Consider the following 15023-nt stretch of genomic DNA (forward strand, 5'->3'; position numbering starts at 1 on the left):
TGTGTGTGAACATGCAGAGTCATGGGCATGAGGAAAGCTTGATTCAGCCTTAAGGGAAGGAGTCCTTGAATTTATGAGGCTTTGTGTAAATTTTCAGAAGTTAAGCTGCTGCCATGATGCCTATTTGGGCTTCCCTGGGGGCTCAGACAGTAAAGAATCTGCCTGAATGCAGGAGACCGGGTCCAATCCCTGGGTTGGGAAGATCCCTTGGAGAAGGGAATGGCTACCCACTCCAGTATTCTGGCCTGGAAAATTCCGTGGACTGTATAGTCCATGGAGTCTCAAAGAGCTGGACATGATTGAGCAACATTCACATCACTTCCTGATGCCAGTTTACCTCTTTTCATCATACTGATCATGTATATTGAATAAACGCTCATATGTTCAAGATCATATGACTCAAGGCCAGCCCAGATAGAAGCAGGAGACCAGAAAGCCTCAGAAAGGGGGTCTCTGGGAACAACAAAGGAAATGATATTACCCTTTGAAGAGCAAACAAATAACAAAAAGCAATAGCCTCTCCCCCAGCATGGGGCTATTATAAAGACCAAGAGCAAGTAGAAACTCCAGGAAAAACAAAAAACTTCATAATAAAGGAAATTCAATCAAGTTTACTACCTCATGCTTCAGCAAAAACCATTTACATCGTCCTAATATTGTACATAGTGGTCAAATAGTGGTTTATAATAAAAAATGTGGCAATGATATTGGAAGCTGCGGAGGGCAGTGTCAGGCAGTATTAAGGAGCTAAGTCATCAGCTATCATATAGGATCATGCACAGTTACAGATTGTGCACAGTTGGTATTTTAAGCTGATCAAGATATAACAGAAGAGATGCATTGAATAGTTGCAATTACCAGAAGAAAGGGCTGAAAAGTTAAAAGTGACTGTAGTGAACTAAAGGAAGGTGGGTGGGTGGTAGGAAGAGATGGTTTCAGGCTGCTGCTTTTTGTTCTTTCAAGGTTACTGAATGTTTTAATACCAGATTATGTTCATTGACAATGTTACTAAAATAGCTGGAACCCCGCAGGGTCCTGGTGCCTCTGGGAGGTCACGGGCGGCCTGCAAAGAGTTCTACCTCGAGGAGAACAGAACCAGGCTTAGGTCTCTCCTGGTGGATCCTTCTTCCCTGGACTCATCCATGGATGGAGGCCAGAGAAGACAAGGTCCAGATGCAAGAGGAATGCTGCGTCCCTCCCTGCTCAGCCTCTGGCCCGTCATCATGGACTGGGGTCGGGGGGAGTGCGTTTGGGTACTTCCTGCAGAACCAAGCCTGGCCAGAGGAAGGGCTATGGATGGCGGGGGGTGCTGCGGGCCAGAGCTGGGGGCTGGGGCTGGCCGATGGTGGGCGGGGCTGGCCGGTGGTGGGCGGGGCTGGCCGGTGGTGGGCGGGGTCTCACTTACGTGCACACACGCCTACTGCGTACCTCGGGTGGTCCCCGCTGTAGTCGCAGTAGAGGCCGCGGTGGGGGTCGCAGACCGCAGCCTCTGTGCAGTTGTCTCCCAGCTGCTGGGCACACATCTTGCAGCACTCGCAGCCATCCGTGATGAGGCTGACGCCCAGCGGGCAGCGTGGCGGGGCCGCTGGGCACTCGCACGGCCACTTGCAGAACTGGGGGCGTGAGGAGGTGTCCTCCAGCGGGGCCGGGGTGGGGCCCATGGCTGTGGGAGCTGGAGGGACGGCCTGCGGGGGAGAGAAGATGTAAAGGAGGCTGCCCGGAAGAGGGGTCCCAGGCCAAAGGCTGGCGGTCGCCTCCCCATCTTCACGGGGTTCCAAAGGTTTACGTCACATTCCATTTCTCTGCCGTGCTTTGGGTGGCCAGACACCTCCTGTCTCCTCACCAGCATGGAGGAGCTGGCATTAGCACACGTGAAGCCAGCTGCCCGAATTCCCCTGCTTGGGCGTGCTGGGTCAGGCTCCGTGTCAGCTCTCTGAGCCCATGGGTGTCTCCTTCCCCTCTGATCATCCCGCTACCTGGGAGGTCGGTGAGTCGGCCTCCTTTGCAGATGAGAGAGCTGCGGCTTTGAGAAAATGCCTTCTGATGAGTCACGCTGTGGGTGCAGCCCCAAAACCCGACTCTCTCTCCACCCCATTGCCCTTTTCTTTATGTCCTAAGGATCCACCCTCTCTGTGCTAAGGGTCCTTAAGAGCTGACTCATATATTTTTTTTAAATTGAAGTATAGTTGATTTACACTGTTGGATTAGTTTCACGTATATTCAGTTACATATATTAACTGTATTCATTATACAAATGTGTGTACTGTGTACACAGTTACACACAGTGATTCACATTAGGAGGTTGGTTGGTTGGTTGGTTGATCAGAGGCTAAGTCATGTCTGACTCTTTGCCACCACTTGGACTGTAGCCCGCCAGGCTCCTCTGTCCACAGGATTTCCCAGGCAAGAATACTGGAGTGGGTTGTCTTTTTCCTTCTCCAGGGGATCTTCCTGACCCAAGATCGAACCTTTGTCTTCTCCATTGGCAGGCAGAGTCTTCACTGCTGAACCTGCAGGAAAGCCCTTTATACATAGTCTGTATGTGTTAATCCCAAACTCTTAATTTATCCCTCCCTCTTTCCCTTTGGTAACGGTGAATTTGTTTTCTATGCCTGTGGGTCTATTTGTTTTGTTAATAAGTTCATTTGTATCTTATTTACAGCTTCCACATACAGACGACATGCATATGTACAGCCAGGATTCGGCCAGCCGACCTGTCATCCTATTATTATCATTATTAATTCCTTTCCCCTCTGAGCACCGGGAAGGGGCTGCAGGGGGCGGCGGTGGCAGCGGGTGTCCAGCCTCGTGGTTCCTGCTGCTGGCCTGCTGTGCCCCCGTGGGGAGAGGACTGATCCTGTGTCCAGTGCCAGCCCTGTAGAGAGGGGTCTGATTTTGTGCTCAGTGTGGTGGACACCCACTCCACTTCTCTCCACCCATGCTCCTTCCCAGAGCCGCATTCCCATCCACAGGCAATATATTCATCTATATCCTGGCAGATATGATGGACAAGACAACAAGCGCATGGGGAATGGGAGATAAGCCCCAAAGAGCATTTCTGTGCTGCAGATGAGGCTGATGGAAAGGGAGGCGGCTCTGGGGCCATTATTACCAGCTTCAAACTGCCTGTATCTCAGAGATCCAGTCACCTGCCCAGCCCCTCCATCCTGGCCCCTCACTCTTTACCCTGGAGGAAACCTTGGCCCAGAGAGGAGGAGAATTGCCTGAGGATGGAGAGTGAGGACTGTAGGCACCTCCCAGCCATTTCTCCACCCCCAGGCTGGTGGTCCCTGCTGGAGAGGCTCCTGTCTGGGGCTTCTCAGCAGTGACTCCTGAATTCTGAGGTTAGCAGAGGTGGGGGGCCCCACAGACCGTCCCCTCCATCCTGAACCAGAGGAACCCTGCTCTGTGGGTTTAAAGATCTGCATTTTCATTCTTTGAACAAAACAGATGCTGAGCTATTTAGACAGATTCTTTTCTCTCTTCCTGGAGAGGAAAAGAAAGAAAAAGAAAGTGAAGTCGCTCAGTCGTGTCTGACTCTTTGCGACCCCATGGATTGTAGCCTGCCAGGATTCTCCATCCTTGGGATTTTTCAGGCAAGAGCACTGGAGTGGGTTGCCATTTCCTTCTCCTGGAGAGGAAACCGAGACCCAAAGAGGCAGAGGGTGTCCAAGATGACATGGCCACGTCATGGCTTAGATACTAGTGACTCTCCCAGCTCTCATCTCTGCACCCTTGACCTCTGCCCACTCTTTCAGTCACTCAGTGAACATTTGCTGAGCTAGTTCACCGTCTTGCTTCTGTTTTAAGCATTTGAAGATGAACTTAAGCATCTCCTGTGGTACGGGACCATGGCTTATGGGAGAGATAGACGATAGAGGTGATTTATTACAACATGAGGCTGCATGGAGAGTGGGGGCACCAGGGCAGCCCCAGGAGCCCTCCAACCACCAGCGCAGGAAGCTCTCTGCTGAGGTGAGTGGTCCACATCCCTGCGCCCTTGGCTGTAAGAACCAGAGGCCAGAAGAGGTGGTGCAGATTGAAGGGCTGGATTAGTTGGGCTCTGGGTTCTAAGTTTGGCACCAGACAAGTGCGGTAAATGTCGATTTGAAAAAGGGCCTTTGAAAGTCAAAAACGCAAACCTTGATTTGAGGTTTTTGTCACCTCTATGCTTGGATTCAAGTGCTGGCAGGGGACAGATTGCTCTGGGGTTGGCAGTGCTGGTCTGTTTTCATCTGGAAGTCATTTGGTTTGCTTACACTTGTTTGCTTTTCCTCAAAAAACACATGGCAGAGCAAAACATCACACCCGTAAATCAATGAACCCACACACACAGGCATGCACTCACACCCTCCTCTTTCTGGCTCCATGGAGAGAGACTTGTCCTAGTCAGATTGTGACACCGGAGGCCCGGAGATTTATGAGAACCGCCCCCCCCCACCCCCCACCTCCGGGCCATCTCTGACAGCTCCTAGACCCTAGAGACCTATTCTTGGCACAGCAAACAAAAAAAAGCCCTCTCCTCCAGAAGGCTTGCGTGCCTTTTCCAGGTTGCTTTAGAAGTAGTGCTTCCTTCACCGGAATGTAAGCTTGTAAAGGGCAGTATCTGCTCCTTACTTCTATCTGTGGGCCTGAAACACGGTGCATGACCCATAGCAGGGCGGTGGAAGTGTCACCTGGTGGGATGGGGGATTGTTGACTCCAAAGGACTTTGGTACCAGTTCCTTGACTTTTCAGGACCTACCATCTTGGAGCCTTTTCTTTTCCAAGTTCGAGTGTCAAGAAGACAGCATGGGATCCAAAACAGTCAGAAGAGGGTTCCCTCTGTGTAGTTTTGACCTTCCTATAGTTCCTGACCTTCCTGAGCCTTGACATCCTTGTCTGTGAAATGGCCACAATAATGCCCACTTGGGGGAATTGTCGGGAGGGTGGGGGCATTGTGTACACAGAAGCACTGTGTGTGCAGATACTCAAAAGCAAGACTTTTGCACTTGCACTGCCATGCTTGTGCACACCTCCCTCACCCACAAGGCCCATCGCAGGGCCTGGGGGTCTGCACCCTTTGAGCTGAGCTGGGATGGGTCCACAGGGTCACCACCCATCCTGCTGTTTCCATACCAAGTTACAGCTCCCCAGAAGGAAGCCTGCTTTTCAGTTGTGGCCGGGAGCCCCAAGGCACAGAGCTTCTCTAGGGAAGCCCCAGTGGAAACCCCTCTTTGGAGGAGTGAAGCAGGTGAGGGCGGCCTTGGGACGCTGGAGGGAAAGGGGCGGGATCCTCTGAGCCAAGCCCTTGCAGTTGGCGCCATCTAGTGGTAGGAGAGCTCCCAGCCCTAGGAGGTCCTTGATGAGAGCTGTGGGTGGGAGGGCTTTTAAAGGCAAGGCCTGAGGTCTCCTGGGATAGGTGCATGACCCTCTGAGTCCCGACCGCCTTGTCTAGCACCCACATCCCAGGGAAGGTGAGTGTGCGCGCACACACACACACACACACACGCACGCACATCAGCCATCTTGAGTGCCCAAGAGGTAATTGCACGTCCGCCTGCCCTTGGCCTTGGCACAGGGACCGTTGTAAGCTCACTGCTGTGTGTGGCCTACGTCATTTTTTTCTAACATCAGAAGCTAAGGGTGAAAAAAGGGAAGGATAACAACCAGACAGCGAGGAGAGTATCTATCGTCTGGGGAGGCCGGAGAGAGTCAAGAACAGCCTTGGCTACTTCCAAACCGCAGCTGTTCACATGAAAGTCTCTTTTACGACGTGCTTCTGGAGGCAGACTCCCTGAGGATGCCACTGTGTTTATGGGGAAGACGGGGTGGGGCTGTGCCCTGATGCTGCCCAAGACAGGCACCCAGGGCTCAGGCCCCTGCCTGGTTCTGTCCGCTCAGCCGCCGCCTCCATCAGCAGTGACCTCAGGGCAGCGCCTCTAACAGTCACTTCCTGGGGTGGCTCCCAAGCATTGCCACCTGTCAGAATCATCCAGGAGCTTTAATAAACACTGGTGCCTGGCCACCGTCCCCAGGCAGCCAGACTGAGGCAGGATCCCGGGCAGGATCCTGGACCTTGAATGTGGTTGAGGGTGAGAACCGCTGACCTCAGGACCTTGTAAGGTACAGGTGCCTGGAGTCCACTTGGAATCCTCAGCTTCAACTCTTCTCTGCTGGGCCCGGAATCCGTAATTCATCCTGCGTCCCTGGTGATTCTTGTGGGAACGGGAAGCGTGTCTTAGAGAACTGGGCCAGGGGAGTGTAAGGCGGGGGGGAGGTTCTAGGCCATTTTCCTTTCCTAATGCGTGGCTTTTCTAGAACTGCACTTACATGCCTACCCTGCTGGCTGCTTGATCAGCCTGGACACAAAACAGCCAGGCCGGCCCGCAGAACACACGCCGTTCTGTGGTTTCATGGGGTGGCACCGGGCTCCGTGAGCAGGCCTCATGTAGTTAACTGAGAATGGTTTACTTTGCTTTTCATGCTTTGTGAGAAGGACTGAAAAGCAACAACAACAACAAAAATAAAATTTTAAAAATGACTAGCTCCCCACGGTAAGCTAAATATCTGCTGGGGACTGAATGTTATGTTGGCCACAGATCCATATGTTGGCATTCTAACCACTCTAAAGGTGGTCTTGGTGTGTGTATGCGTGCGCTCAGTCATGTCCAGCTCTTTGCAACCCTATGGACTGTAGGCAACCAGATTCTTCAGTCCATGGGTTTCTCCAGGCAAGAATACTGGAGTGGGTTGCCATTTCCTCCTCCAGAGAATCTTCCTGACCCAGGGGCTGACCCTGCATCTTCTGCATTGGCAGCTGGGTTCTTTACCATTTGAGCCACAAGGTGGAGCCTCTGGGGGTGATTGGATCATGTGGGTGGACCCCCTCATGGATTAGTGCCCTTTTGAAAGGGACCCCAGAGAGCTCCCTCATCCCTTCCACCACGTGAGGACACAGCAAAAAGATGCCAACTATGAAAAGGGGCCTCATTAGAATGTGACCATGCCGGCCTTGACCGTGGATTTCGAGCCTCCAGGGCTGTGGGCAGCAAGACTGTAAGCCGCCCAGCGAGTGTGGTGTTTTCCTCCAGCAGCCCAGGTGGACCGAGACCGTGCCCGATACTGCACCCTCTGGACAAGGAGGGCACTCAGTGGGCAGGTTCAAAGCAATCCATTCAATCATAGTTACTGGACAAACTTAAGCAGATTAAATTTAAGAAGGGAAAAACTAGAAGAATGTTCAATCGAAGACCCCATAGGAAACCCTGTGTGTATAATTTGGGGGTGATGTTTAGAAGTGGGCAGTGACTGAATTTTCTGATGTTCTCCAACTCCCTAAAAATAGATTCAGGAACATGTAAATCTATCCTTTGACTTTTACCAACAGTTTCACTTCATTTTTACAAAAGTGGGTGGTGATGGGAATGGTAGCAGCGAGTAGGAGGCTGGTGGTGGTGGGGTGCCGCCCAGGAGACCTTAATCATCCCGATAGATGAGGGAGCTGAACCCCACCGTCCTTGGAAGGTGTGTGCAGTTCATCGATGAGTGGGGCCCTGGGACCAGGAGGTAAGGGCGGGGCGTCTGCAGTGAGTGAACCCATTTCCCGAGGCTGTGTGACCTGGGTCTGGGCTCGCCCTCTCTGAGCGTCTGTGTACACGTGTGTAAAGCAGTGATGATAACAACATCCTCCAGTGGCCCTAACGAGCAGTTATAGCCTTTCCCCTATTTCACAGAGGAGGAAACTGAGGCCCATGGTGTTGAAGTAACTTGCTCAGGGTTTTGAAGCTGGGAAAGTGTCCCCAAAATATCCCTCCAGGTGACTTGTCACCAGGCTGCCCTACTCCCTCATTCATTCACATTTGTATTCAGTCATTCATTCCTCCATCCTCCCATCACATGCTATGCACTAAGCACCTCCTGCATGGCTGGGCTGGTATTCAGATGGACGCATGGTGGTCCTTACCCCACGGCAATCACAGTACAGACACATTTATAAGATTGCAACATAGGGTGGTGAGAGCTGCAATGCACTTGAGCCCAGGTTGCCAGGGATCCCCTAAAAAATATATGGGAGACTCTTGTGGAGTTTTCAGGGACAGGATGCCGTTTCTTAATGCCTGAGTGCCCAGCACTGCTCCTGGCACACCCCGGGCAAGCACTCCATGAACAGAATAGTCCAGAGCTTAGCTTGCCCACTTGTGGGCAGCCACACCCAGATACTCCACCAGGGGGCAGGGTTGAGATAGGAATGGCCTGAGCCGGCCCCAGCTGGGCCCTGGGGGCTTTAAGGAAAGGGTTCCCAATTTGGAAGCAGTTTCTGCTCATTCCTTCACTGATAAGAGAGGTCTGGGGGCAGTGGGAGGACGTGGACACAGGCCTGGGCCCAGAGCTGGGGGCACGCTGTGGTCTGCCCTTCCTGACGCTCTTATATCTTTGATGTAAGTAACAGGCAGCTACCACATGGGTTGGTGGACACATTTTCTGAGCTCCTCCTCCTCTGAGTGTACCCCTCGGCATCTGTACCCGGGGCCTGGGTGGGGATGCCCTGCAGGGGAGCCTCTGTCTTGAGCAGCTCTTAGCTCAGCCCCTGCAGGACACCTGGCCTGAATGTTCAGAGGACCCAGCCCTGCTGAGTCTTCCATGCTCACGCCCACACCGTCGGCAGGATCTCCAGGGACCTGGAGACCCAGGCACTGACTCAGAGCTGGCCAGGCTGCCCGTCGTGGCTGATGGAAGGTTTGTTGAGATTTTCTGCTAATTGGTTTTATCAACATGCAGTCTTGTGAGCTTCTGGTTGGGAAAGTAGCCTTTATATGGAGAAGATAGAAGTGGCAAGAAGCCAGAGTTCTTTCCAAACGATAAACCCTCAGGCATTCTTTCATTTATCAAATATATGTAAAGCATCTCCGGAGTTCTCAGTACAAAGCCTAAGGGAGCGGCCAGCCTCCCGAGGAGCCAGGAGCGTGAACAAGGCAACTGCCTTACAAAGCAAAGGACCAGACACCAGCCCCCTGGGACAGCCCCCCCACAGCATTTTTGCAACTGAGTAGAATGGATTCTACACTTTTAAAAAGTTGTAAAAAACAAAAAAGAATATTCCACGGACAGCCTATAGTCCACAAAGCTTAGAATTTTTACTATCTGTTCTTTTTAAGGAATGATCACTTCCCTGGTGGTGGGAGAATCTGCTTGCCAATACACGGGACACTGGTTCAATTCCTGGTCCGGGAAGATCCCACATGCTGTGGAGCAACTAAACCCGTGCGTCACAACTACTGAAGCCCACGTGCCCTGGGGCCTGTGCTCTGCAACGAGAGAAGCCAACACCGTGAGGAGGCCACGTACGGCCGCAGAGAGTAGCCCCTGCTCACCCCAACTAGAGAAAGCCAGGACGCAGCAACAAAGACCCCGCGCAACCAATAAACTGATAAATAAAAAAGGAAACGGTCACTAACTTCTGCTATGTAGTGACAGAGCTATAAGTAAGCTAAAACCCTGACAGAGTGCATAGCAAGTGACGGGCATCTCTATCAGGGTTGCATATAATCAAAGTGTTCATTCTGTCAGAGGTGTGTTCAAACATTTACACATTTGGGAGAATAATAGAATGAATCTCACATACCTACCTCTGCTTCAATAATTATCAACCCTCCGTAATCTTGTTTCCTGTTACTCCTACCTACACACATACTTTCTCATTCTTGAGGATTTCAAGGCAAGTCTCAGACCTCATGATTTTACCCGAAATTCCTCAGAGAGTGTCTCTAAAATACGGAGAGTTTAAAAAAAACACCAGTTTTCATACCAATACAGTTGGTCACAATTTCATAATTTTCTCTGTAGCGAATACTTAGTCCACAATCAAACTTCACTATCTCAAAGCTTCAAAAAACAATCAGATGGTTTCTTTGAATCAAGAGCAAAATGGTCTACACGGTCTGCATTTTGCCTTTTGTGCCTCTTCTAATGAGTTTCTGCTCTAAATCATCTAATCCTCGTGCCAGCCCTGAGTCATCTCCCCCAGTTTACAGATGAGTAAACTGAGCCACAGAAAGGTCAGATCATTTGCCCAAGGCCACACGCAAACGGCAGAGTTGGGATTTGAGCCCAGTATCAGTCTCTTAAGGCATCACACTCAGGAGCCCCACTGTGGGTTTTCTCAGCAGAGTCTAGGAGGGGCTGCAAGAGCTGGATGAGGAGGGAAGGGGTGGGGCTGTGGAAGCAGGGAGGACTTCCTGGAGGAGGAACCATTTGCTCTGCATCTTTAAAGGATGAGTGAGAATAGACCAGAAAGGCAGAGAGAGGGTCCAAGCGGAGGAATGGCAAGAGCAGGGAGCGAGCAGGAGCTGCAGCATGGCATGGTGCAGGAGTGACCAGAGGTCACCGTTGCCAGGGCTTAGGGTCCAAGGACACAGAGAAGGCAGACAAGGGCCACAGCAAGATGACCTGAGGGCCATGCTGGGGTGTGTGAACCTGCTGGGGGAAGATGGGGACTTTTCCTGAGTCAGTCAATCCATCCCCAATGCCAGGCGATGACCGGAACAACCGTGCGAGGGCTGCTGGTGGTCCCTGTTTGAGAGACGGGGAAACTGATGTCCACCAAGCTTAGAGACACAGCCAGAAAATAACACACTTAGCTCTGACTGTGGGCCTCGTCCTCCTCCTATGAACTCCAAGGGACCCTTTCTAGCCCAATTTCCAGTTCATTCGATTCACTGGGAGGACCGGAGAGCGGTCATCCCAGGCTTGGCTGTGATGGTAGCCATGGGCCGGCCAGGGAAGGGACCAGCCCTGGAGCAACAGCCAGGACAGACACGGGCGGGAGAAGTTGCCTGCATTGAATTCAGGCCTGTTCCGCTTAATATAAGGGAGGAGGCACCAGTTGTCCGGTAGAACAGAGGTGACCATCTTCAGCTCCTGCGGCCAGACCTGCAGTGGGGGTTCCTGGGTTCCAGTCCCCACATCTGCAGTGGGGGTCCCTGGGTTCCAGCCCCCAGATCTGCAGTGGGGGTCCCTGGGTTCCAGCCCCCAGATCTGGAGTGGGGGTCTCTGGGTTCCAGCCCCCAGATCTGCAGTGGGGGTCCCTGGGTTCCAGTCCCCAGATCTGGAGTGGGGGTCTCTGGGTTCCAGCCCCCATGCTTAGACTGGCTCCAGGTGAGCCGCTTGCTCCCCGACAAGGCAGGCTGGGGTGAGGCAACCTCTCTGGCGCCATCCAGCTCTGATGTTGCCGGCTCGCTAATCTGGCCTCAGATAAGGTCTCCCCTCCCTCCACGGCTGGAGCCCAAGCCCTCCCTCTTCCTCCTCCTGGATGGGGCCCTGACTCAGGCAGGGAGCACAGGACATGGGCAAGGGGCTGGCCCACAGGACCCCCTGGGGAGGGGTGACACCCCCACACACACCCGGCCCTGCGTGGGGAGCTCAGGTGTGTTCTTGAAGCCTGGATTGCAGGGAGGTAATTAAACTGTGCTTCAGTTTCCAGCTCAGTAAAGTGGGGATGATACAGGATCCTGCCAGTGACTCCGATGCCTGTGGTCCTCAGCGCACCATGAGGGCCCCACGAGGGCTGGCGCTTTGATCCTTTCATAGCTGAAGTTCGCATGTGTCAGGACATGGCTACTTGGAGTACGGCCCCAGAAACAGGTGGTGCGTGCATGTGTGTGTGTGCGTGTGTGTGTGTGTCTGTGTTGGGGGAGGCAGATTTGAACACCAAAGGCAGCAGTAGGAAGGACACATAGACAGATAGACAGCTGCCCCCCAACCCCCCACCATCCACGCAGCACCCACCCACCAACTTCTGCGGTCCAGGAGCTCAGAAAAGCTGAGAAGGCCACATTTGCAACCCTAAGTACCCCCATAGTCACTCTCTCATCGCGACCCCCAAGCTCCTTTCCGACACACGCTAAGCACCCGGCCTGCGGTCTGCATCTGTCACTAGGGCTCTGCAAGTGGGACTCTCAGGTCCCTTGAGTGGATGAGAAGCTGAGGCCTGGCAGGGAGTGGGGAGCTGGCCTTTAGCCCCCCTGGCTGTGCGCTGCCACCATCCCTGGGCCCCCACTGCATCCTGCTGAGGGCACGGGCAGAGCGGCTTTCTTGACTCCACTTTCAGAGAAAGAGATCAAGGCTCAGAGACCAAACCCCGAGCCTGGACTAGAGAGGAGTCTTCTGACTCCTCGTTCTGGGCTCAGGAAGCAAGCCTGCGGTTGCAGCTCACTCGGTCAGTCCTCTCAGCAACCAGCTCCAGGCTTCTTTGTCAGAGTCCCTCCTTCCCCCTCCTAAGCCTCCACTTAGAAAGGCCGGTGCGGCTCCGCTCTCCCCTCCACCTTACCCAGCCACCCAGGTTGGCTTCTGGTTCTGTTTATTAATTCATCCATGCATTGGGCACCTATACCGAGTGTTACAGTGACAGCAAGCTGGGTAGAGACAGTGCCAGGTCCCCAAGTGCCAGCACAGCTGGGGGCAGGCACAGCACATGCCAAGGCCCTGGGGTTTGTCTTGCAGGAGGACAGGGTGTCAGGAAGGCAGCTCACAGGAGAGGCAGGGCCGGCTGAGAGAGCCAGCTGAGTGGTGTGTTTCTTCCCCCCTGAGTGAGAACAAGGACTGTGAGGGCCCACGGTGGGATGCCAGCTGCTCTAGCTGGCGGGGGAGGCCGAAGGAAGCTTCTCAGAGGGGTACCAGTTACAAAGACATTGTTCCACGAATCGAGAACGTGGGGAAGGCATTTCAGGCAGAAGGGACAGCAAGGGCAAGTACACAGAGGTGGAACACTCGAGTGTTTGGGAGGATGGCCCTCGAAGTTGGAAAGAAGGTGAAGGAGGGCGGTCCCAGAGGGTGAGGCTGGAAACCACAGTTAGGCTCGTCTCAGAGGAGGCAGTACAGCGACGTTCATGGAGCGCCGTCTGCTCCAGGCTCTGTACTCAGCATGACCCATTAAGAGGTGGATGTCCTGGGGTCATGGATGAGGAAACTGAGGCTCAGAAAGCTCGAGGTGATCTGTCTGAATTCAAACTCTGTGGTTGACTCCACCTCATTCCAAGAGCAAAATCCATTCTCTTACCGCCAAGCTTCGTGTGTGGACTTGCACTTGTGGTCCAGTGGGAATCCTGTGAGGTGTTGGGACAGAGGGCTCAGCCAAACCAGGGTCCAGCTCCTCCTGGCAGCAGGGAGGAGTGGGGAGCTGGAGGCACTGGGTGGGGAGGTTAGGGTGGAAAACGGCCCCAGGTTTCTGACGGTAGGGGTGCAGATGGAGGCATTACTCATGGAGATGGGGACGCAGGTGGGACCAGGCTCTTCAGTGGTATTTACAAGGATGCTTCTCAAGCTTGCAAGACCTCAAGGATCGAGTGTGGTGAAAAATGTTAAGACTCCGGAGTCCTGGGCACCTGCACAGCCCGCTTGGCAGTGCCGGGGGAGCTGGCATTGGTCTTTGCTGTAGCATCTGGGGATCCTAAGGACCAGGCCTGACCAGGTACCACTGAGATGGTGGGACCCTGGGAGATTCAGCTGGTGGTACGTTTTCCAGTTTTATGAAACCAGGGGGTACACTCTGAGGGTCGAAAGAGGAGACGCGGGCCAAAGGGAGAATATCTGGGGATACCTTGAAGGGAGGACACACATGTAGAGGGACATCCCGGAACCTCGACTTTTGGGGTGCCAGGCCAGCAATGCTCCTAATGGAGGGGCAGTGGCAGGAGTCCCCCCTAAGAATCACAGCAATGAGCCCCGCTTCTGGCCCCCCGTGAATGAGTGTGGCCCTAGGACGGGGTCGTGGCTCCAGCTGGAAGCAAGTTTGGGGTCAAGTCCAACCTCCTCATTTTCAGTATTAGCAAATGAGCTCCACGAGGGCGAGTGGCTTGTCTAAAGTGACAGAGATGACTAGATGACCAACTCCTTGGACAAGTCCATTCCTCTTCAAGAGCAGGATCCAAATTCCAGTGCTCTCAGGATGCTCCCTTCCCCCTCAAACCAGCTCCTCCCTTCTCCCACCGAGCTCTGGGCAAGATCAGGGCACATGGCCTTTCTCTGCACCCTGAGACTCAACACAGGTTCTGGGATGGGGAGAGGGAGGGAGGGCCCCTCCCTTCCTGTCCTTCAGGCCCAGAATCTCTTTCCTTCTCTCCCACTCTCATCCCCACCAAGGCTGAGCAGAGTCATGGTCTGTGCCCCAAGCCTGGACTTGCCTCCTGATTAGGGGGACAGGGTGAGCAGATTTTATCACCTCCCCTGGAATGCCCATCACTCACATCCGAGAGGCCCTGTTCCTTCTCTGCTTCTGTCTCTCATCCCCGACCCTTGCCCCCCAGGTTGGAAGAAGGAGGAGGAGAGCTGGCAGATTATCAGGAAGTCAAGGCTGGAGGAGAGACCAGAGTCTCTCAATTCAATGGTTTTAGAAACGATGTGTGCATAAGAATTATCAAGGTGTCAATTCATGTACGCTGGTGAGGGTGGGGAGGTCTCCTCAGGGATTCAGGCTCTGGGGCCCCAGAACTGATTTTTTCTCTCTCTCTTTCTCTCGCAGTCCTCTAAGCTTCCCTATTAGATTTTCAACACACTACTCTGAGCTAAAAGTCTGTCTCCAACACATGAGCCATCCTTGATGGCGGGGACTGAGCTGACAGAGTCTGATCACTTCTCTAGACACAGGATGGGGCTGGGCACAGAGCAGGCCTGTTAGCATCCATGGAACAAGTGAATGGACGAGCTAAGGAAATCTCAGTCATTGTCAACCTGACTCAGGGTTGGAAGACGCAAATCTCAAACCATCATCATCCTAATAACTGCCATCGTGTTACCATCGCCATCAGCAGCAGCACCATCAGCATCACCATCATCATTATCACCATCAGCAACACCATCAGCACCATCAGCACCATCAGCATCATCATTACTGCCACCAGCAGCAGCACCATCACTGTCATCATTACTACCACCAGGAGCACCAGCAGCACCATCAGCATCATCATTACCACCACCATCAGCACCATCGGCATCACCATCATCATTACCACCACCAGCAGCACCATCAGGACCATCAGCATCATCAC

General features: G+C 53.3%; 1 protein-coding gene across 2 annotated transcripts in view; it reads right to left on the reverse strand.

Annotated features, from left to right (window-relative positions):
- The window catches only part of CCN4 (cellular communication network factor 4), a 32247-nt gene that overhangs the window by 10935 nt on the left and 6289 nt on the right, over positions 1–15023 (reverse strand). For both annotated transcript variants that reach the window (XM_027560792.1, XM_027560793.1), the window contains exon 2: positions 1406–1685. In XM_027560792.1, coding sequence (XP_027416593.1) covers positions 1406–1685 — 280 coding nt within the window. The remainder of the gene's footprint in view (positions 1–1405; positions 1686–15023) is intronic.

The sequence above is a fragment of the Bos indicus x Bos taurus genome, chromosome 14 (genome assembly GCF_003369695.1).
Source record: "Bos indicus x Bos taurus breed Angus x Brahman F1 hybrid chromosome 14, Bos_hybrid_MaternalHap_v2.0, whole genome shotgun sequence".
NCBI classification, from domain to species: Eukaryota; Metazoa; Chordata; class Mammalia; order Artiodactyla; family Bovidae; genus Bos; species Bos indicus x Bos taurus.